Here is a 23809-nt window from a genome sequence, read left to right as displayed (position 1 = left end):
GCGGGGTGCCTCAACATCGCGTCTTTCTTACGTTCTTCCATGTGCCATCGCAACAACTTGGCATGCTCTTTGTTTCTGAACAAACGTTTCAACCGTGGTATTATTGGAGCATACCACATCACCTTCGCAGGAACCCTCTTCCTGGGTGGCTCGCCCTCAACATCACCAGGGTCATCTTTTCTGATCTTATACCGCAATGCACCACATATCGGACATTTATTCAAATTCTCGTACTTCTCACCGCGGTAGAGGATACAGTCATTAATGCATGCATGTATCTTCTGCACATCTAATCCTAGAGGGCAGACAAGCTTCTTTGCTTCATATGTACTGACGGGCAATTCATTATTTCTTGAAAACAGCTTCTTTAATATTATCATCAATTTCTCAAATCCCGAGTCAGTCACACCGACCTCCGCCTTCCATTTCAGCAATTCCAATATGCTACCCAGCTTTCTATGCCCATCTTCACAACCTGGATACAACAATTTGTGGTGGTCCTCTAACATCTTGTTGAACTGCAACCTCTCCTTATCCATGCCACAGTCTCTTCTTGCATCAGAAATGGCCCGACGAAGATCATCATCAACAGGATCATCTGATGCCTGTTCTTCACCTTCTTCTTCTTCATTGTCGTCCATTGCGGTATCAAAGCATTCAGAGAACATAGATCGGTACTGCTCATCATTATCTTCTTCCTCATCGCCGTCTTCCATCATAACCCCTTCTTCTCCGTGCTTGGTCCAAACATTATAGCTGGACATGAACCCAAACCGAAGCAGGTGGCTCTTAATATCTCTTGAGCAAGAGTAATCCTTCTCGTTCTTATATTTTAGACATGGACAGCACATAAAACCTTGCTTCGACTTGTTGGCCTCGGCCACAAGCAGGAAAGAATTCACGCCCTCTCTGAAAGCGGGAGCACATCGGTTACCGTACATCCATGGATGACTCATCTGCATCATAAGTACAATTATATATGTATCAGATGCAATCACCTTGCTAAAATTAGTATTGTACGGACTATGCATATATATATAGTCGAGAAAATAGTTGCTAACCTTTTAGGATCAAAAAGAGGAGAAATCTTATCAAATAAAACCAAGTGGCATCCCTCTCACAAGCATTCCATCAAACACCTCTTGTGCACATGTAGAAAAAATGAGCTAGCATACACCTCCACCTTCACCACCAAGGAAAAAATGAGGTGGGGGGTGGCTGGCAGCTTCTATATATATAGGCATGGACATTTTGTCGCGGGCCGTATTACGACCCGCGACAAAAGGGGTGGCCACGTCGCTCCTACCCCTTTTGTCGCGGGTCGTAATACGGCCCGCGACAAAAGGCCGCGACAAAAGCCTTTGCGCGCTCCACATGGTTTCGGGGCGACGTGGTCAGGCCATTTGTCGCGGGTGCAGGCGCGCCCGCGACAAAAGGCTCCCACGGAAGCCCTATTTTCCACTAGTGTGCACAACCGCATCTCACCAGTACGCCGTCTCGCACGGCCGCACCAGCATCTCGCCTTGCGTCTCTACCTGGCTTACTTGACGCATGCACCTTGCCGGTCTAACTACAGAATTTCTACTAACTACATGCAAAACGAAAGGAACTAATGCAGATACAAAGCTAAATCAAGATTAAAGCTAACAATTTCCTCCCTAATCTTGATTCTCCAATTCTCACCCAGCTTCAAAGGAGAGCCGGCTCGTCCTCGACGTAGCCGAGCAGTGCCTTGTTATCTTCATCACGGCCGTGCTCCTTCTTCTCTGGACATTCCCAAGCGAAGTGGCCGAGTTCCTGGCAGTTGAAGCACCGCAGCTTCTTCTTATCCGTGCCATTGTTCTTCTTCTTCATCTTCATGCACTCCAGCCATTGCTCTTCGGTGAGGAGCAGATGAGTGCCACCATGCTGCCCACCTTCCTCTTCCTCCAAGTCGAGCTCCTCTTCCACAGCCAAGAATCGACCCGTAAGCTCCTCAACCGTCATGTTCTTGAGGTCGAGAAGCTGCTGAATGGAATATGCGAGCTGCTTGAACCGCTTTGGCACGCAACGGAGGAACTTCAACACAGCCTTGTGCTCCCCGACGCCATCTCCGAGGACCTCCAGCTCGTGCATGATTCCCGTGAGCCGCATCGCGAACTGCTCCACCTTCTCGCCATCCTTGAACCGGAGGTTCTCGAACTCGGAGCGGCGAGTCTGCGCCCTTGCTTCGCGGACGCGCTCGGACCCCAAGCACAAAGTTTTGAGGGCGTCCCAAGCCTCCTTGGCGGTGTCCTTCACGGCCAGTGAGCGCAACATCTCCGGCGGCACAGCGCCGAGGATGGTGCCCAAAGCCTCACGGTCGTCGTGGTAGTCGCCGACGCCGTGCTCGACCACCTCCCACCGGCCTTGTCCCTGCAGCCTCACTCGCATGACGAGCGCCCAGTCGGAGTAGTTCGTCCGGGTGAGCATGAGAGGCCGCGCCGCCACCACAGAGCTTTGTCGGACGACGCGCTCGATGATGCGGACCTCGCCACCGCTGCCGCCGCCGTCGGTGAGCTGCGCCCTTGGTGGAGTGTGCAGCTCCTCCGCCTCCGCCTCCGCCATCTTCTTCTCCAGCTCCGTCGCCTTGGCCTTCTCACCGGCAGCGTCTGCCATGACCACAGGAACCAAGAGCAAAGGGCTCTGATACCAAATGAAGGAGCTGATGGCTCAGCTCCTTGGCCTCTCTCTCTACTACTTCACGTAGTTATCACAGGAACAAAAGATACAGAGATTTTGGCCTCACGCTGCCTCACACAGCCGAGTTTTTCCTTATCTCTATTTCTCTTCTCTTGTCAAAGTAAACATGCTGATTACAAGTGCTATAAATAGGCTAACACACGCACGCACTAACCCATGCAGCTAGACCACGCCGGCCACTAACTCAACTAACTATGCGCATGCACTCACGCACTAACAGCAACCTGATCGATCTTCTCCTAGAATCCCTCTAGGTGCCACACGACCCGGCCACACTTGCAGATAACTTACAGCCCGCATGCAGCCAACAACCCAGAGCCTGTACAACCGCATCTCACCAGTACGCCAGTCTCGCACGGCCGCACCAGCATCTCGCCTTGCGTCTCTGCCTGGCTTACTTGACGCATGCACCTTGCCGGTCTAACTACAGAATTTGTACTAACTACATGCAAAACGAAAGGAACCCATCTCAAAAAAAAAAAAAAAACGAAAGGAACCAATGCAGATACAAAGCTAAATCAAGATTAAAGCTAAACAGCTCCATCCCGCATCCAGCAGACATCGAGCGACCTTCAAGGGGAAATAGCGCGCGTTCTCGGGCGGAGCTGTGCCGCTGCTGCCGGCGCCACCGCGGGAAGGGAAGGGGAGCAAGCTCCGGCCTCGGGCACTAAAGAAACGGCGGCAGAATGCTATTTGCCTCCAATCCAAGCACCTTCTCCGGCAGCTCTGACCATCTCGTCCCCGCCCTGCTCCGACCAACTGTCTTGTAAATACTAATACACGGGTCCAGCTATCTTGTATAATTTATGGCTCAGATTTTTGTAATTCTTTTTCAGTTTACTTCGCAATTTATTGTATAGTATATGCCTCAGATTTCTTCTAATACATGGATTGAACTCTTCCCCTTTTCAATTCATTTTCCAGTACTAAAGTCTGTATATTATTCTCTTTTCTGCTGCTTGTATGCTGAACTGAATTCGGTGTTGGTCTGTAACTGAATTTAGTGTTTGTGTTAATTGAATTTCGTGTGTTGTCCTTTTTTGTGTTAATTGAATTTCGTGTGTTGTCCGTCCACAAGTTCCTGAAAACTGCAGAGAGAATGAATGCTGTGCTCGTGCGTTCTGGCTGCCAGCTCTAGGAAGATGTAGTGGTCGCAAAAGGCCATCGGAGGGGCCGGAAGGACCGCCGGATGGGGTGTGGACGGAGCAACCGGAAGTGGGCGGAGGGGGCGTCGAGCCGTCGGCTGGGAGGCGGACGGAGAAGCAGGAAGAGAGGCCAGCGCGGACCCCCTGAGTTTCCTGCAGCGCGCCGGCAGAGCGGCAGAGCTCCCACGGACAAGGCCATGGTGATTACTGATTCCTTCCTTTTTTTTTTTTTGGCTAAGGCGCGTGCATCAATTGATGCAGAGGCTGGGGCTGTTGCTCCTTTATCGAAAAAACATATTTTTTTGGCTAGCAGCGTCAAGGTCGGTAATGGCGGTTAACGTCCTATCGAGACCTACCGCCTACGATTACCGGTTCGCGTGCAAAGGTGGTGCTTCCCACGCGGCGCCAATACATTGCCGTGTTTCGCCGCCGCATCGCGCGCGCAGGAAACGGCTTGCGCGCGGTCAACGTTTCCCACCTTGCCTTGGCTATATATAGTGCAGGCCGGAATTCGAGGAGGGCACACCCCGACACAACCGTAGAAATCATCTATGGCCGAGCACGACCGCACCTGGGCTCGCATTGTTCACATGGCCCGTGGCTTCTTCCCCGATGATCCTGCTCACCTCTGTCCACGCGACGGAGGCGTTCGACGCGGATCAGACCACCACGTACCTGCCGTGTACGTGGCCAAGTAGCTGGAGGCGGAGACGGCGGAGGTGGCGGAGTCCAGGGCGGAGGCGGCAGAGGCCACGGTGGTGTAGGTGGCGACCATGGCCGACCTCCAGGCGTAGCTCGCGAAGGACAGGGCGGAGCTCGCGGCGGCGACTGCGTATGCTAGGGCACACCTGGTGGCAGAGCTCTAGGGGCCGCCGGCGCGGCATGCGGCGACCATGGAGGACACTATCATCGATGACATGGACAACGAGGACGAGCACGACGTTGACTTCCTCCCCTACGGCGAAGAAGAGGGCGCGTTTGTGCGCGCCGATTAGGGGCGCTGCTCGCGTCGTCTGAGAGCCTCCCTGAGGATGCTAATCGGCATCGGGTTCTTGCGGCGGATGCGCAAGCTCGCGGCGATGCGATGGCCATGAGGCAGGCTTTCGTGCGCTCCGACCTAGTGTTGGTGGCCGTGGCGTGGGCTGGGTCGGACCACGCGCGGATCGACCGGGAGAACCGCGAGCTGCAAGATGCCATCACGGTGATGGAGCAAGTGGTGGCACCAGCGTCAAGGGACAGGGCCCGCTACCGCGAGGACCTGGCGCGCATCGCGACGGACAAGGTGGATGCGCAGCGAGCCCGCTGGGACTCCTCTCTGGCGGAGACCATCGAACTACGGCGCCGGGAAGACGTTGCCTCCTTCCGGGAGTAGAACCGCCTTCGAAGGGAGCGGCGCGTGGCTGGCCAAGCCTGCATGCGCTCCGACGACGGCACTGACCCCTCAGGTCACGCCGACGGCAAGTAAACCTGGCTATAGTAGACCGCCCGACGATGAGTAGGTACGGCCGTCGTGGTTGTAGGCTAACTCTAGTCATCTCTAGAGATGATTCTTTTGGCCAATCTATAGGAATGACAAAAATTTTGCTTACTTAAGTTCACACGTGAAAATGCTTCGAAAGTTGTTAACAGGTGCACGGAGCCGGAGCCGGCATGTTCGCCCGCTGGGTCGAGTGTTCGCCCACTTTAGAGTCTTCAGCTTTAGAGAGAAATCTGTGTCCGTGCCAGCAAGAAAACGTATGCAGTGTATGGAAGCGCAACGACTTTCGCGCTCATCCCTGCTTCAAAACAACTACAGGTATGGATTCAGTAAATTGCTAGGTTTGCTACGCATTTTTCAACCGTGTGATCGTAAATGGTCGTTCCACATCTGTTTGCATCGTCCCGTTGGAGGGCATGTGGAGGCGGCATGCTTTATATATAGGGTATATACAAGGGTAGATATGATAGGAATACATATTAGAATTAGACTACAATACACAAGGAAAAGTCTTCTTATCAACCGGCTGCAACTGCATGGGTTACATCAGCCGGTTCAACTGCATGGGTCGTCTTCCTCCTGTCACACGCGTTTCCGCTGGAATTCATCCGCCTGCACCGGCTGCCGACCCGTCACCGGCCGCCGTCGTTGCAGCCGTACATCTGCGCGAGCCAGCTGTTGCCGCTAGCACGAGCCGGTTGCCACGCCCTGCCCTTCCGCTCATTCGCGTGAGCGGTGAGCCTGTCGCCGCTGCAGCTCCTCGCTGCACATGGCGTCCAGCTAGTGCTTCTCCTCGATCGATTCACCATCTTCTTCAGGTAGCCTACTCCTCTCCAGCTGCTTCGGCTAAAACTAAGGCCGGCCTCCCTCCATAGCCATATACGCGCCTCCAAATTGCCTCTCCGCCGCCACCCGGATTCGTTGTGGGCAATCTCAAATCGGGCATGAAAAGTCTCCACGGATTTTGGTACAAAGATATTTGCATCAATGTTACACATACGTTATCGTGTAATGTTATATACATTAGATCAAAATATTAGATGCATTGCAAAATAAATGTTGTATAACAGTGTCGTATTTTTCAAAATGTTACATACGTAGGAAAAAATGATACATTCAGGATTTTTTTGTACCATTGACAAAAGAAATATACCATTATTTCGTGACTAAATGAAAAATATTGAGGACAAATGTTACATACTCGGAATTTAATTGTTACACACGAACCGTTTTTATACCACGATCGAATGTGCAGAATTCGCTCACTTAAGTTGATCCGACGGTTCAGAAGGTGGCTGATGGGAAGGCTTTTTACAGCTGGTTGATCCCTAGCGTTGTTAGAGATCGAGATGGAGGCGCGCCGGTCATGCAGAAGGACGAGTGGCCAGATCGTGGGGCTACGAAGCCCTTGGAAAGGGGTGGCGCGAGAGCCCCGGGATGCAGGGTAGGCCGATGGCGCAAGCGCTTGAGTAGGGATACCTAACCTACGTGAAGGAGGACAGGTCGCGGAGGGGCGGGCACATGGAATAGGGGCGGGAACGGTAGGGCGTGTAGGAGGGAGGCTAGGGATGGTAGACGAGGAGGGAGGCCCAGCCTGTACACCATCGTCGGGGTGGTTGTTGGTGTCGCTCGCTTCATGGAGGGTGGCCTTTCTTATAGTTTATCGAGCGAACACATATGTGCGGCGTGGGTGCGTTTCCACGTGATTCCGAGGGGGAGACCTCCCATGCACGGAGAAGAGCATTTATTGGCGAGCTCCGAATCGTAGCCAGGCTATTTGCACTTAAGTTGGTGGGGGCTCGGAATTTCCTTCTGTTTCCAGAAACAATTCAAAGGCCAATTCAAACGTAGGAAATTGATCCCCCTGTATTCCATGATTCTAGACCTAATTCTATGCATCCAAATGCAGTATTAGGGCTTTGCGTCGGTCAAAAAGAGACTGTGCGATGAAAAACCTTCCACGGCCACCCTCTAGTCCCGGTTCGTTTAGAACCTTTAGTTCCGGTTGGAGACACCAACTTGAACAAAAGGGATTGCAGCAGGCTGCATCTAGTGCAAAAATCTTTAGTCCCGGTTGGTGTTACAAATCGGGACAAAAGGTGGTCCCGGTTTGTAATACCAACTGGGACTAAAGGTTTTCTGAGTTTTTTTTGCTCTCCACGCACCCCAAACTAGTGGGTAGGTGATCAGTTAGATGTTTATCTAAATTTAAAGAAAATTAATTAAGTGTCTTCTAGTGTTTCCTCTTCAAACTATCGGGTAGGTGATCAGTTTCATCTTCGGTACCCCCTCCCCAAACCCAAAACATGAAGGGATGAGATGGCCTTTGTTTATTTGGATAAACTACTATGGCATTTTTTTAAAGTGTCTTCACTTTATCCTCTTTTCTAATAGAGGTACCATAATGGCTCCGTAACGCAGTAAGTTTGAACGGTGCGAGAGAAAATCATGTTTAAAACTAGGGTTGGAACAATGTTGCAATAATAATTAAAATTAAGGTATGAACAAGTACTCCCACTGTTCATGTTTAATTGACGCGAGAAAAGCTGAAATGCTCTACTAACTAGCTTGTACTTCGTGTTGATTAAACAAGAACAGAGTTAGTAGTACATAATAAATAGCCCTGGCGGCTGGCTAGATGTCAATCTACATTTCAAGAAGAAGTAAAATGCGTCCTCTACTAGTTCCTCTTCGTATATGAACTAATGTGGCAGCCTGCATCTACTCTTTCTTAGTGATCAAAAGATAGAGGGCTGTCATGGCACATATCCTTTCCGAAGAGACGGAAGTAGGTGTCTTTGAAGGCCCAAATCTGGACAACGTCGTCCGCCTTGAAGCCACATTTCTTGATGAAGTCCATGTAGCCTTCTCCCTTGATAACGGTGCCGGCGCTGCTATCCCAGCGCGACAGCTGCAGCTCCCTAATGCCGGCGTAGGGCTCGACCACGAGCACGGGGAGCCCGCCGTGCTTCTTCCCCTGTCTCTTGGCCCGCTTCTCCCCTGGGACCTTGGGACGCTTCGGCAGCTTGGGTGGTCTCGGGCATTCCTCGTGCAGGAGGTTGGCAGCCTTGCGCTCCAGGGGGGAGAGCATGGGCCGGAGGTTGCGGATCACGCCTTCGCTCGGCAGACGGAACCGGTTCTGCTGCCGAACAAAGTCGGTGATGGTCACGGCCTTCTCGGCGATGAAGTAAACTGGTAGGTCAAAGCGGAGCCTCAGGTGCGGGAGCAGCCCCCTGCGTAGCCACGGCGGCTCGGCACGGACGACGGCCGGAGCGATCTTCTTGGGAGCGTGCTCGCCCGATGGCACGAACGACACCAGAGCTCCGGCGTCCTCCGGTTGCTGGTCTGCGGCGGAAGCGACCTTCTTCTTCTTGGGAGCTGCGGCGGAGAGCGGGATGGCATCTACGGGCTCTCGCGATAGCACGAAAGGCATGAGAGCGCGGGTGATGGCTGCCTTGGATAGTTGCTGCTGATCCGCGGCGGAAGGGTCGTCGAGGGCCAGCGTCATGGTCAGCTGCTGCGTGCGTGGCCGCTTGCGGCCGGCGTGGTACGGCGCCGTGGTGTTGATGGGGAGATGGCTGGTTCCGGCGACGAAGCCCATGGTCGGTGAATGCGCGTTCGTCAATGGACTTGGTTCGCGGCAGCGGGCGAGTTGGATGCGTGTCGATGGATCGATGGTATGCGGGCGGTTGTCGCTTGCGGTCGATCGATCGAGCAATGGATGGATGAAGACCTGGGGAGCGCCGGCATATATATCGATCGAGGGATCCATCATCACGAGACGATCTGCCTACGGAGTTCGCCTCCGACTAGAACACGAGATGACAGTTGGAGGGAAGCCGCGGGAAAAGCCTGCTGAGTGCGATCGAGTCCGTATGAGGTTCCAATTCCGTATCCTAACATATGGAAGTTGGGCTAGCATGAACTGGTGGTAAGGCGGATGTGTTGGACGAATCCGACGCGGTTTCTACTTTCCTTCTAAATGGACTGGTTAACCAAATTAACTGCAAGGACAAGTACTGTAGATGATTCCTCCCATGTTGTTGCGGGAAAAAAATAGAAAGGTCCACCAATTGCTGAATTGCATATATTAGCAGGTAGAATATCATTTACAACATGGCATGAGGAAAAAAGATGAAAAGGAAAAGAAATGTAAAAGAACGATCCCTGGCGAACCAGCCACCCTCGGGGCACTGGTTCTTCGACACCCATGCGAAGCTAAGCTACAACTCTGCCTCGTAGCCATGATCTGTGCCGCTACCCGAGGCCGCTGCCTCGCCGTCCTTCCACAATCCGTGGCCGCCGTTCCTGCATCCGTCGCCCCAACAACAAGGGCACCCCACATGGCCGCCACGAACCTTTCACACCACGAGAGCTAAGAGACTCCAAGACGACGCCTTCGAGAAGGTAACGACGTAAGCATCGCCGCCGCGCGCTCGAAAGGAGTTAGGTTTTCACCTGGAGAGATCTAAGCACTCGCATCGGTAGAACATCGCAGCTCCCCGAACGACACATTCAAGAAGGAGAATGACACCCTAGGGTGCCGCTGTCGTTGGCATCGAAATGCGAGGCTTTCACCTGGAGTGCAACCTCAACCGCCAAGCCAGAGGGCATGGGCTAAGGAGTAGCGAGCCAAGCGACGTGGCACCATCGCCGACCACCGATCCAAACCACATGCCAAGGGGGCCGCGTCACCTCACGCCATGCCGACGGGAAGCCAGAGTTTCCCATCCAGCACCAAGGCCATCTGCCCCAGGCCGCTACCCCGGCTTCCTTGCTGACAGGAGGCCAGAGCCATAGCATCCCGCAGCGGTATCCCGCACAGAAGAAAACCTCATGCTGTGAAGATCGTGGCAATGCCATACCACACAGCCATCAGAGCAGCCTCGCATGGCCACCAACCCACAGACACTAGCAGAATCCTACGCCATCCCCGCCAAGATGCGCCTCTTCAACCGCTCCAGTAGACATTCTAGATGTAGAAAAGGTACAAAAATTACATCTAGATGCATAAAGTTCATCCAGAATAATGAAAAATACCGGGCGCCACAAAAAAAATTATAAAGCACATCCAGTTTCAAAATTTCTAGCCAGAAATGGAGAGAAAAAATTACTGCCGTTTCAACCTATCAGACTTCCTGATGCAGAAAATAACAGAATGTTTATCGATTCTAATCTCTCAGCAGGCAAGGTCACACCACCATCATGGGAAGCGCAATCTCTCCCCTCACTTGGTCGGAGCTGCAGGAGAAGAGCTATCGCTGTCCTCGAGCTCGTTGGTAGTAATTGGGATAATGATAATGGCAAGTGCGTGATGTGCGAGCCTAGGCATTAATTAGATTTTGGGTATCCGTATGTCTACAGCACATCAGGAGTTTCTAGTTTCATACTGTACTTATAAACATCCAGTCGTATAGTCTTGCCACCCTAGTCGACTAATTAGACTAGCTCAGTCAGATTACAGTCTATTGATAGTTGAGTACTCCACCAATATCAATCGAAAAGCTCAAGTTCATAGAAAATGTTGTCCATTCATTTGTTCAACTTTCAGCCTACAAAAAAATACCGTTTAGACTTTGCTACAACATTTAATGGAGCTGAGAATACTTTTACGAGTATTAAAACTGATGCTCAGTCAGATCTCAAAAGTTCCAAAGGCTTTGCCGCTTGGACAGGCCAGGCAAAGTTCATTTTCCTCTCTCTATATGTCTAAATCACATCTTGAGTTTCAGTTTCATACTTAAACATCCAGTCATATTAAGTCTTGCCTCCATAGTGAAGTAATTAGACTAGCCTAGACAGATTATCAGTCAAATTCAATCAAAATGCTCAAGTTCATAGAAAAAATCTTGTCCATTCAAAAAAATTAGACTTCGCCCCTATACAGAATATTGTTAGAGTTCGCTACACTATTTAATGGATAACAGTGGGCTGCAAAAACTTTTATTAAGCCTGATGCTCAGACAAATCTCAAATGTTCCAAAGGATTTAGTTTTATAAAACTGGAAGATGTAGTTTTGCAAAGACTAAAAAAGAAGATATTATCCATCATTCAAACACACTACTCCAATCGTCAAGCAAGATTTCTGAGAAAATAAAGATAACAAATATGACATTTTCAAAAAGATAATCAGCTAGGCATATATTGCAGAAAAAGAAAGTAAATCTACCGCATTTTGTGGGGGTACAGACGATGAGTTGATAGACTGGGAATGAAGCACTCACACCTAGTATGTTCACTCCATCCAAGAATCTACAACATGGTTAGCTAAAATTAAACCGCTACTAAACTGTTATTTTTGGAAGCCAAGTAAACAAAGTAAATAACTAAGCAACATGGCAATGCTAAAATAACTAATTACCATCCAACACACAAATGCAACAAAATTCATCATGTAAAACGCTATTATACAGAACAGGAAATGGAAACATCTGAGCTAACTTGGGAACAGTGAAACACATCAATCGTAAAATAGCAAAGCTGTTTTTAAAGGTTGCTTCAAGAAAGAACTTAAATCTGAGCTAACATGGCCTGCAGAGCATAACTTCCAAAATAAGCTGTGAACTAAAGGTACACCATATGGTCAAACAAGATGGTTCTAATAAATGCAAACAGCCCACCAATCATACTATGCAAGGATGCAACAGAAACTTGCAGATATAATGTTCCTAGTTTAATTTAGAAAGCAAATCAAAATTAAGCTTCAGGGCTAACTTAACAGACACACGGAAAGGGGTATCTACTTAGCACACCATGGTAACCACAGGACACCAGATTACTACCAATTAACATCATCCAAGTCTTAATTCATGTGTTAATTCAAAAACTTGGCCTTAAACAGAAATCCAAGCTAGCTTGAGCAAGTGAATTACAACACAGCGATCATAAAATCGCAACAGGGTCTGCCAGAAAAAAGATAAAACCTACATCCACACAGATGTGACTTGTACATCATGACCTATAGAATAGGCTGTGACAAATAATCACACCATACGGTGCTAAAAGATGACTGCAGCATTCTAACAAAATGGTAGAGGGGCAACCATACTTTATGCCACAAACACAGAGACTAGTAGAATCAAAGTAGAGTAATTGGCAGTTGAACATAAATTGAACCTCAGAGATTTTTTGCACGATAGACACATATGAAGGGTTGTTTACTTAGCACAGCATGGTTTCCTCAGTACACCACCAAAATCTTAATTCAAACATCCTGGAATCACTTTCTAACTTAAGTAAACGCTGAAACATCCTGAAATGGCTTCCCCGTGGTGTAGCCGGCCGGGACATCCCCTGCTTAGAACCCGAGCTTGGTGCGGCGCCAGTGCCTGCGCTTCGCGTTGTACCTGAAAGAGGGAGGAGGACTGGGTCAGCATACCGGCACGCCTACGCTGACTCTGAATCGAAGAGAGGAGGAAGACGAACGGGGACTTCACCTGATGGTGTTATCGGTCCTCATGCGGATCCAGTAGGGGATGGGACGGTTCTGGCGCTGCTTCTTCGCCAGCTTCTGCTTGATGCGGAAGGTCTTGTGGGACGGCTGCGGAGGGGCGAGAAGCGACGTTAGCAAAACGTTGAAACCATACACGAATGGGTAGAATTCCATGGAAATCGAGGAAGAAGATAGCGTACCATCGTTGCGGCGGCGGAGACGAAGACGCGCGGCGGCGGCGGCGGCGGAGAAACCCTAGGTGCGTGAAGTGCTGGGAGTTGTAAATGGTGGGGAATATATAGTTGAGGACGAATGATGGGCTTGTTGGGCCTGGCCTTCTGTTTCATAATTGTGATGATCCAAATGAAGTTCGTTGGGCTTTGGTCGGGAAAGGAGCAAATTTTACTGAACGGGGCTTTGGGGAAGAATATTACAGCCCTTCAAGTTGAAGAATCGCAAAGGGAGATATTGGAAGTTATATAATCTCCACTTTTTTCCCAACTAACAAGAAATCTGCTCATTCCTTATTTTTCACTCCAACCCATGGAATTATCTCTATCGCGCAGTGGCCACTGGGTGCTGAGTTTGTGCTCGCCCATAGGCCATAATTTGTGAGGTAGTGTATTATAGTGTGCCTCACGTTCAACTCATCATCATGATAATATTTTTTAATAGAATCTTGATATTAAGATAAACATCGAACAATATAGAATACTTCAAAAATAACAAAAAATTACAATGAGATCTTAGAGATGCACCAGCTAGCGCACGCGACTGCTATTTTTAGCAGCGGGCGGTATAGCGCCACGCGACTAGTGAGTCCTTAGTGGTAGGGTACCGTTCGGCACGCGGCTAGTAAGTGGGGACCAAATATATAAAGGACAAGAAATTTTCTGCCGCGGGCGCAACTAAGACACGCGACAGGTATCAAGGTACTAGCAGCATGCCAGAGTTTGGCACGCGACATGTATTCGGTGTCGTACCTAAACACTGCACCATACTCATCGTCTCCTTTTCCTTCCCACTGTACAAGACAATATAAAGCATTGTACGTGTGCATGATGCGTCAATAGATGCACTGTACGAGACGATAAGCATAGTGCATGTGCATAAATTTAGGTACCATATATATATGTCTGCCCCTCACACTCTCTAAACACGGAATTAGCAAAGATTGTCATCGATCGATCATGGGAAGCTCCTGTGATAGAGCTTCTCGAAGATGTTTTATGCTTATAGCTATAGCTACCTACAACTTATAAGACATCTTTGAGGAGCTTGTCTTAGGGTTAGAACCATTGTAGGGAAAGGCTGTAGGGGCAAACTTATTGGCAGCGTGCCTCCCGTGTGGCACGCGGCTATTAATTTACCCGCAGCGTGCCCACAAGCCGCGCGCGACTACTACATTACCAGCAGAGTGCCTCATCTGTCGCACACATCTATTATGTCCCGTAAAGTGGTCTTAATAATAACCCCCCCCCCCACATACACACACACACAAACACATACACACACACAAACACACACACACACAGACACACACTCTCTCTCTTTCCTCATTCTGCCGATATGATAAGATCAAGCAACATGCGCAAGGCAAAGGTATGGCTTTGCTACGTTTTCCTTTTACCGGTCTTAAGGTGGTTGTTGAGAGACCGGGTTATAGGATAGATGCCGGCACTATCAAGAGTGGCTTTCGGTTGGGTAACTTGATCACATCACTTTAGGGAGCTCAATCCTTTGCATACTTTGCATATCCCGATTGCTTCTTGGTATTTCTCTGTGTGAGGTTCTTGAGCTTGTTGCTATCTTTTCAACAAGCCCAAGTTCATCGAAAACAGAATCTGCATGCATCTTCTATTGCGTTTTCGAGTTTGGACGTCTTTACCGTTTCTTGACGGTGGGAGACTCCCTCTATAAAATCATCTAAAAATATTCTGTGAGCAGTCTCAATATTTCCACCCTCCTTGCACTTACTCATGGTATAAAATATGTTATCTGCAAATGTAACACCATAAGATATGAGTTGTTTAAATTATACTTTATTATTCCCCTTTTTTACTATTACAGTGTGTACAAGCAAGGTATGGAATGTAGCAGAAATCCCTAAACAAGCAACAAGTGATACCAGGATCTCAATTCCCACTACAGGTTGGTCACCTTCTCCAAATTCTTCAAATATTATGCGCTTGAGTGAAAATGAGGTGGGAATATCTCAAAGAGCCATTCTGATATGTATTCCATTGGTATTTTGTTTTATGCATCTCCACCAAATAACTCTATTTTGTTGTGGCCAACTATTGGGGTTCTATTCGTTGTTATCTTTCCAACAAAATTGGTTCATCTTAATCGGAGTTCGGGAGCATTTTCTGTTTAAAATAAAAAGGAAAGGTTTTTGGGGGGTACTGCAGTCCGGCACCCAGCCCGGCATGCCGAGTGCTTCTACCGGCCAGCCCGACACCTGGCCCGGCATGCCGAGTGCTGCTGCCAGGTGGGCTGGCATCTGGCTCGGCCCACCGAGTGTGGTGCCAACCGGCCTGGCCTCCTGGTCAGCCCGGTCTCTGGCCCGGCCTGCCGGGTGCTGCTGCCGAGTGGCTCGGCCCCTGGCCCAAACTGCCGAGTGGGTTGTCGGGTGTCCTGGCACCTGGTCCGGCCCTGCTGAGTGATACGTCCATTTTGCATCACTATTTTATATCATAATTTGCTGTTATTCATTGATATATTTCATATTTGGAGATGATACTTATGTTATTTCATCTATTTTGCATGTTTCATGATTGTTGGAGGATCGCGCACCGGAGTCAGGATTCTGCTGGAAAAAGCGTCGTCAGAATGCAATATTTCGGAAGATCAACAATCGACGGAAATTATATGAAAAATCCTATTTTTCCAGAAGACGAAGGGAGCCGGAAGGGGGAGCCGAGGAGGGCCGCCATGGGCCCACCTCATAGGCCGGCGCGGGCCAAGGCCTGGCCGCGCCGCCTTGTGAGGAGGGGGGCCACAACCCCCTCTGGCCTCCTCTCCTTCGCGTACATCTTCGTCCCGAAAACCTAAGCTCCAGAGGATAGTCGGGAGGAGTCACAGCCGCCTCTGCGGGGCGGAAAACACCAGAGAGAAAAGAGCTCTCCGGCAGGCTGAAATCTGCCGGGGAAATTCCCTCCCGGAGGGGGAAATCGACGCCATCATCATCGTCATCGAGCTGGACATCATCTCCATCATCATCACCCTCATCTCCATCATCATCACCGCCGTCTCCACCGCTGCACCTCGTCACCGCTGTAACAATTTGGGTTGGATCTTGATTGTTTGATAGGGGAAACTCTCCCGGTATTGATTTCTACTTGTTATTGATGCTATTGAGTGAAACCATTGAACCAAGGTTTATGTTCAGATTGTTATTCATCATCATATCACCTCTGATCATGTTCCATATGATGTCTCGTGAGTAGTTCGTTTAGTTCTTGAGGACATGGGTGAAGTCTAAATGTTAGTAGTGAATTATGGTTGAGTAATATTCAATGTTATGATATTTAAGTTGTGGTGTTATTCTTCTAGTGGTGTCATGTGAACATCGACTATATGATACTTCACCTTTATGGGCATAGGGGAATACATCTTGTACTCGTTTGCTAATTGCGGGGTTGCCGGAGTGACAGAAACCTAAACCCTCGTTGGTATATCGATGCAGGAGGGATAGCAGGATCTCAGAGTTTAAGGCTGTGGTTAGATTTATCTTAATTACTTTCTTGTAGTTGCGGATGCTTGCAAGGGGTATAATCACAAGTATGTATTAGTCCTAGGAAGGGCGGTGCATTAGCATAGGTTCACCCACACAACACTTATCAAAACAATGAAGATTAATCAGCTATATGAAGCGAAAGCACTAGACTAAATTCCCGTGTGTCCTCAAGAACGTTTGGTCATTATAAGTAAACCAACCGGCTTGTCCTTTGTGCTAAAAAGGATTGGGCCACTCGCTGCAATTATTTCTCTCGCACTTTACTTACTCGTACTTAATTCATCTGCTACATCAAAACCCCCTGAATACTTGTTTGTGAGCATTTACAGTGAATTCTTCATCGAAACTGCTTGTCAACACCTTCTGCTCCTCGTTGGGATCGACATTCTTACTTATCAAAAATACTACGATACACCCCCTATACTTGTGGGTCATCAAGACTATTTTCTGGCGCCGTTGCCGGGGAGTGAAGCGCTATTGGTAAGTGGAATTGGTAAGGGAAACTTTTACTGTTAGTGCTGATTTTATTCCTGCCTGCTGCTATAATTCATTATGGGGAGATCTTCTCTTGAATTTTTATTTGGAAAATCTAGTACTACTGCAAAGGTAGTGGATGAGGCGCCAGGTGAGGAAGAAGTTCCATACAAAATACCTATGAAAATTATTGAATGTGTTGTGGATAACCGTTATACAGGGGATGGAACCGTTCATCCTGGAGATCATTTACTGTTCTTACATGAATTATGCAGTTTATTCAAGTGTGCAGGTATTGCTATGGATGAAGTGAGGAAGAAGCTATTCTCTATATCGCTGTCTGGTAAAGCGGCGCATTGGTATAAATTACTGGATAATGGGGATTCTCTTGAATGGAATGATATTGTGCCCCGATTTTATTCTAAATTCTATCCTCCAAGTGAAATTCACAAAGACCGGCATCGCATATATAACTTTTGGCCTCATGATGGAGAGAGTATTGCCCAAGCATGGGGGAGATTGAAGTCTTTAATGCTCAAATGCCCCATTCATGAGCTTCCTGGTAATATTATTATTGATAATTTCTATGCAAGACTTTCTTTTCAAGACAAGACCTTGCTGGATACTTCTTGTTCTGGATCATTTACACGCAACAAAGAAGAGTTTAAAAGGGACCTTCTTAATCGGATCCAGGAGAATACTGAAGGATGGGAGAACGACAAAGATAGAGAATCAGGTATAAATTATGATTATAAATGCATTGAAGCTTTTATGGATACTGATAAATTTCGTAATATGAGTGCTACTTATGGTCTTGATTCTCAAGTTGCTGCAAATCTTTATAAAGCTTTTGCCTCTCATTATGAATTGCCTAAGAAGAACTTTGATAAGTATCATGAACCGTATACAGATAAAATTGATTCATCTACAAAATAAATGTGTTGTAATTGAAACTGCTGATCATGTTATTCCTGAAGCTTATATTAAAAAACTCCTTTCCCTGCTAAAATGAAGGAGTACTCTGTTATAAATAGTGCGGTTAATAAAAGTGAAAAGAAACCTATAGAACCTGAAGAGCAAATAAAAGTTGAACCTGCTGTTGCAATAGTTAAAGATCTTGTGACTGAAAATGTGGAAGATGGTCATATTATTTTCTGTGAAGATGCTTCTAATATTGTTTCACATCCTAATAAATCTAGAAAACTAGCGAGGTGGCCCGTGCATTCTGCACGGCTAGATTTGATTCAGTTTTATTGATAAAATGGAAGTTTCAATCTGTTTATGTTATTTTTTTAATTGTACTTCAGTGTTATCATATTTTTGATGAAGATATATTATAAGCAACATTATTTCAGTTGTGATTGTCAATCCTATTTTTCTTGTATTTCCAATGCCAGCGCTTCCATGGTCAGGTTATGGGACTATGACATATAGAATTGTTGTAAGTGCATAGATATACCTTACCTCAAGCGAACAAAGATCCAATTGGAAGGTTAAAAGCTTTGCACAACTATGAAAATTTCCAGTTTTTGTACTTTTTGGCCTATACGGCAGCATAGAAAATGGGTACACTCTATTGGGACTTTGATTCAAAATATATTTTGTTCTACCACTACCATCCATATATATTTTATGTATCCCAAATCTTTACTCTCCTTCAAAACTATAATTTTACCACCACAACTAACATATACATGCCGGCTAAATTAGTCTGTCATCCATTATATCGTCTTTGGTGCTTGACTCAGACTAAATTTTTAATTGATATCTATGATTATATTTTGATTGTATTTCAGATAGTGGTTCAGTAGTGATAGAGAGTCGTAATAATGTAGAATCAACATACACAGTATTTTTGATTTCCGGGATTCAAAACAGATGATAGAAAATCCAGAGTAATTTGCATAGCTTTTAGTATATACCAGTGTGCTCCAGCGAGAATCACTGAAGATCGATTGAGATGATAAAAAAAATGCATCCAACAACGCCATAGCCCAGAAAAGAAATTTATATGAAGATACCTGCAAAAAATATGTTAACTACTTGTATAGATTAAAAACAATTACTCCCTGGTGACGATGCAGTACATGGAAAATAGTGCTGAAGAGAAGAGACAAATACATATCACAGTAAAGAAACCATATAATATTGTTTCTTAGAGAATGGGTGATGATCTTTGGCGGAAGTGAATTTCCTGAATAACTCATATATAACCTCCGAATTTTCTCTGAGTGACCTAGAGTTTTGCATAATGGAAATTCCTATGCACGTTATAAAATTTGTTGTGCTTGTGAGATGATTACGTACCTCAATATATGGATGCACACATATCCTGATTTGTTGGGCTGAGAAAATGCTCTCGGACAGGTCGTGCCAATGGCCACTATGCCGAAGACGGCAGTTCGTCCGGCCGCCGGCGCCTTGTAGGTTGTAGATTGGTACTATTTACAGCTTGGCGTGTCCGTGTGAGTTTTGCGGCCGTATCATCGACAATACTTCAATTCCGAGTGAGGCCCAGCCTCAAGCATATATGACAGACTCCGGTGTGATTACATACGGTGGACGGCGCTGAACGGTGGGTGTTAATCATGCCAACCCCGAAAGGAAGTAAAACATGGTACTACATCACTGAAATAGGCTACAAAGATAAATACTCCTAACCTTATTGGTTATAACATGAAGTATTCGCATGTTTTATTGTATAAGATTTTGCAAAATTCTAATGGTTCATCCATTTTTTTCATTATCATCAAAAGTAGTTATGCACAACATTGCAAAAAGCACTCTGGGTAAATCTGAAAGTACGTGCAGCATACAAACCTGAGCATGATCTACTTAATAGTTAAATGGTGGCATGGGAATGTCCTAATTGGGTTCTCCATATCATCTAAATTCATGGACTATCTTCTTTTCCAAAAAAAATAAATCATGGACTACCTGAACTTACTTCATTGCTGCGGAAAGCATGGTCCTCCTTCTAGATTAACTAATCATAATGACGGCATACCTGAAACAAAAGGGAAAAACAGCCAAAGGAATGGTGGAGGGCCAAGAAAAGAGTACTTTCTACAAGGTACCAGATAGCATCACAAATCACTACGTGGAATTGAAAACAAAATCTGTAATAATAGCCGATAAGATATCATTTTATATTCTGAAGGGAAAAGAAGTATAACTAATAAGCACTCTATATTTTCTATATCTATCACGCAATGTAATATGCGAAGGATTTTTCGTTCGGAGGGAGCCCATCTAATACATTACTGAATTCTCCTTGCGATCCATAAAAAGCGATGAAAATTTAGTTCAAATTTGTTCTTATTATGGATTGGACGAAGTAATTAAGATGCCAACATGTTTCTCTCTGAACGAATTAAACCATGCCAACACCGAAAGCAAGTGTAAAAAGCGCTGTCGGTAAATGTAGAAGTGCAGTGTACAAACCTGAGCGTGATCTACTTAATAGTTAAATAATGGCATGCGGACCGAAAAGTGGTAATGGCACATGAGCTCCAGTGATCCCGCCAGCTGGAGCTCTTCTCAGCCATTCACTCAGCAAAACTGGCTCATCCATCTGTCCGTAGCCTTGAAGTAGAGAGGAAGCTTCGTTAGTGTATACATGCAAGTATATGAGCAGAGCTGATGTATATCTCCTGCCGCTACGCATTTAATGGGCACCACTGACCGCGTGCACAGCACATGTGCCAACACCACATACATAACGTGTCTCCATCTTTTCAACGCGCACGTCACTGTGTTTATGTGCCCTGTAGCCGTAAGAGAAGAGGAATAGCCGGATACTCTCCCTCCGTTCATAAATAAGTGTACACGTAGATTTCCAATATAAATTATAAAGTAGAGTAAAAAATGCATTGGAAAGATGCATCTCTCGTCTTTAATTATTTTACCTCCAATGAGCTAAGTGCATGTAGAACACAAGGATAACATATACTCAATATTATTGGGAAAATGCATTAGAAAGATAGAAGTACGCTCTTTTGTGGACAAAGTTTAGAGCTAGATATCCACTTATTTAAGGACGGAGGAATTAGGTGTGCTTGCACATGAACCGAGCAAGGATATATCATCCCACGGAACGACGCGTCTTGGTCGTCCACCCATGGCATCGAAGGTCGAAGCACGCCGTGGTTATTTAAAGACATCTCTAGAGGAATTTGCACAGAATCAAAATAGTGGTTTATTTTTGCAAGGAACACCACATTTTGCTCTAATTATTTGTATACAATCCATAATCATTAATTAACACAATTGATGGGCAGTTAGCCAGTCCAGTTGTCAACGGTCCAACATGGTAATTCCTCTCCATTGTCTCATCCCTACCAAGCGGAGGCGATCACCCTAGAGACAGTTGGTGCGCACCATCCAGAAATCCGCACAACCTACAACACGAGAAAGTCCATCGGTCCCAGCAAGAATACCCTTGGCCTCCTCGTGGCGCACCGCCGCCAGCATCAATGTTCAAAATTGGAAAAGGTTTAAATTTTGCTAAACTCTTCAAATTTTGAAAATGTTTAGATTTTTAAAAATGTTAAGATTTCAAAAAATATTCAAATTTTGAAAATTTATAAATAAAAACTCTATTCCTAAAAAAATCAATATTGCAAAGTTCCATATTTTACATTTATTCAGATTAGAAACATGTTCATAGTTTAAATTTTGTTCAGATTTCGAGAAGTTCAAATTTAAAAAATCAGAATTGAAATATTTCTAGGTTTTAAATTCGTTTAGATTTTAAAAATGTGCAAACATGAAATATTTAGATTTTCAAAAGTGTCCAAATTTTAGGAATATTCATATTTATTTTTGAAAATAGTCAAGTATTACAAAATTCATGTTTAAAAAAAAGTTCAGATTTTTGAAAATAGTCAACTAACGAATGTGGCAGACAACAGAGAGGAATTACCACGCTAGGCCGCCTGATAGTAAGCCCGACTAACTAATTGGCCATCAAGATGTTAATTACTTTTATGTGTTCTGCGCAAAGATTCATACCGCAGAGTTGAACTTTAGATGGACAAAGTTTAGAGCTAGATATCCACTTATTTAAGGACGGAGGAATTAGGTGTGCTTGCACATGAACCGAGCAAGGATATATCATCCCACGGAACGACGCGTCTTGGTCGTCCACCCATGGCATCGAAGGTCGAAGCACACCGTGGTTATTTAAAGACATCTCTAGCAGAGGAATTTGCACAGAATCAAAATAGTGGTTTATTTTTGCAAGGAACACCACATTTTGCTCTAATTATTTGTATACAATCCATAATCATTAATTAACATAATTGATGGGCAGTTAGCCAGTCCAGTTGTCAACGGTCCAACATGGTAATTCCTCTCCATTGTCTCATCCCTACCAAGCGGAGGCGATCACCCTAGAGACAGTTGGTGCGCGCCATCCAGAAATCCGCACAACCTACAACACGAGAAAGTCCATCGGTCCCAGCAAGAATACCCTTGGCCTCCTCATGGCGCACCGCCGCCAGCATCAATGTTCAAAATTGGAAAAGGTTTAAATTTTGCTAAACTCTTCAAATTTTGAAAATGTTTAGATTTTTAAAAATGTTAAGATTTCAAAAAATATTCAAATTTTAAAAATTTATAAATAAAAACTCTATTCTTAAAAAATCAATATTGCAAAGTTCCGTATTTTACATTTATTCAGATTAGAAACATGTTCATAGTTTAAATTTTGTTCAGATTTCGAGAAGTTCAAATTTTAAAAATCAGAATTGAAATATTTCTAGGTTTTAAATTCGTTTAGATTTTAAAAATGTTCATAACATGAAATATTTAGATTTTAAAAAGTGTCCAAATTTTAGGAATATTCATATTTATTTTTGAAAATAGTCAAGTATTACAAAATTCATGTTTAAAAAAAGTTCAGATTTTTGAAAATAGTCAACTAACGAATGCGGCAGATAACAGAGAGGAATTACCACGCTAGGCCGCCTGATAGTAAGCCCGACTAACTAATTGGCCATCAAGATGTTAATTACTTTTATGTGTTCTGCGCAAAGATTCATACCGCAGAGTTGAACTTTAGGGCATCTCCAACGCGGTGGCCAAATCAGACGCGTTGGACCGTCCGGTTTGGGCCGTTTGGGTGGCCGCGAGGACACGCGAACAGTGCCCCGCGTTCGTGTGTATGTTTGGGTCACACGCTGCGCCCAACGCGGCGACCCATAAAGCCACCACGTAGCTTGTCTTCCCTGGGCGGCTGATACGTCTCCGACGTATCGATAATTTCTTATGTTCCATGCCACATTATTGATGATATCTACATGTTTTATGCACACTTTATGTCATATTCGTGCATTTTCTGGAACTAACCTATTGACGAGATGCCGAAGGGCCAGTTGCTGTTTTCTGCTGTTTTTGGTTTCAGAAATCCTAGTAAGGAAATATTCTCGGAATCGGACGAAATCAACGCCCAACATCTTAGAATCCCCGGAAGCATCCAGGACACCCGAGAGCCGCCAGAGGGGGGCCACAGGGGCCCCAGATGATAGGCCGGCGCGGCCCAGGCCCTGGCCGCGCCGCCTTATGGTGTCGTTGCCTCGTTGACCTTCTGACGCCGCCTCTTCGCCTATTTAAGCCCCCTCGACCTAAAACTTCGATACAGAAAAGCCACGGTACGAGAAACCTTCCAGAGCCGCCGCCATCGCGAAGCCAAGATCTGGGGGACAAGAGTCTCTGTCCCGGCACGCCGCCGGGACGGGGAAGTGCCCCCGGAAGGCTTCTCCATCGACATCACCGCCATCTCCATCACCGCTGCTGTCTCCCATGAGGAGGGAGTAGT

General features: G+C 46.3%; 2 protein-coding genes across 4 annotated transcripts in view; both read right to left on the bottom strand.

Moving 5' to 3' along the window:
- Nucleotides 1–1689: 1689 nt before the first annotated feature.
- On the bottom strand, nt 1690–4641 carry LOC139833016 (uncharacterized). The gene is made up of 2 exons (XM_071823075.1): nt 4542–4641; nt 1690–2630 (listed from the first exon to the last, which is right to left on the bottom strand). The coding sequence occupies exons 1-2, from the start codon at nt 4639–4641 to the stop codon at nt 1690–1692; spliced, it is 1041 nt and encodes a 346-aa protein (XP_071679176.1).
- Nucleotides 4642–12428: 7787 nt separating this feature from the next.
- The window catches only part of LOC127301711 (large ribosomal subunit protein eL39), a 149330-nt gene continuing 137949 nt past the window's right edge, over nt 12429–23809 (bottom strand). For 2 of the 3 annotated variants that reach the window (XM_051331973.2, XM_071818460.1), the window contains exons 2-4: nt 12977–13024; nt 12781–12884; nt 12429–12690 (exon numbers count right to left, since the gene is read on the bottom strand). In XM_051331973.2, the coding sequence (XP_051187933.2) occupies nt 12642–12690; nt 12781–12884; nt 12977–12979 (156 nt within the window). In that variant the 5' untranslated portion in view covers nt 12980–13024 and the 3' untranslated portion in view covers nt 12429–12641. Of the gene's footprint in view, nt 12691–12780; nt 12951–12976; nt 13025–23809 lie in introns of those variants that run through there. The other variant, XM_071818457.1, reaches the window with a different exon arrangement.

Source organism: Lolium perenne, chromosome 1 (assembly GCF_019359855.2).
Source record: "Lolium perenne isolate Kyuss_39 chromosome 1, Kyuss_2.0, whole genome shotgun sequence".
Classification (NCBI taxonomy): Eukaryota; Viridiplantae; Streptophyta; class Magnoliopsida; order Poales; family Poaceae; genus Lolium; species Lolium perenne.
This window is presented reverse-complemented; position numbering and strand designations above follow the sequence as displayed.

Coding starts and splice junctions, on each gene's coding strand:
- LOC139833016 (XM_071823075.1), bottom strand. CDS start 4,641: ATGGTCGCCACCTACACCACCGTGGCCTCTGCCGCCTCCGCCCTGGAC. Junction 2,631..4,541: donor CTTGGCCACGTACACGGCAG/GTACGTGGTGGT, acceptor TGGTCATGGCAG/ACGCTGCCGGTGAGAAGGCC.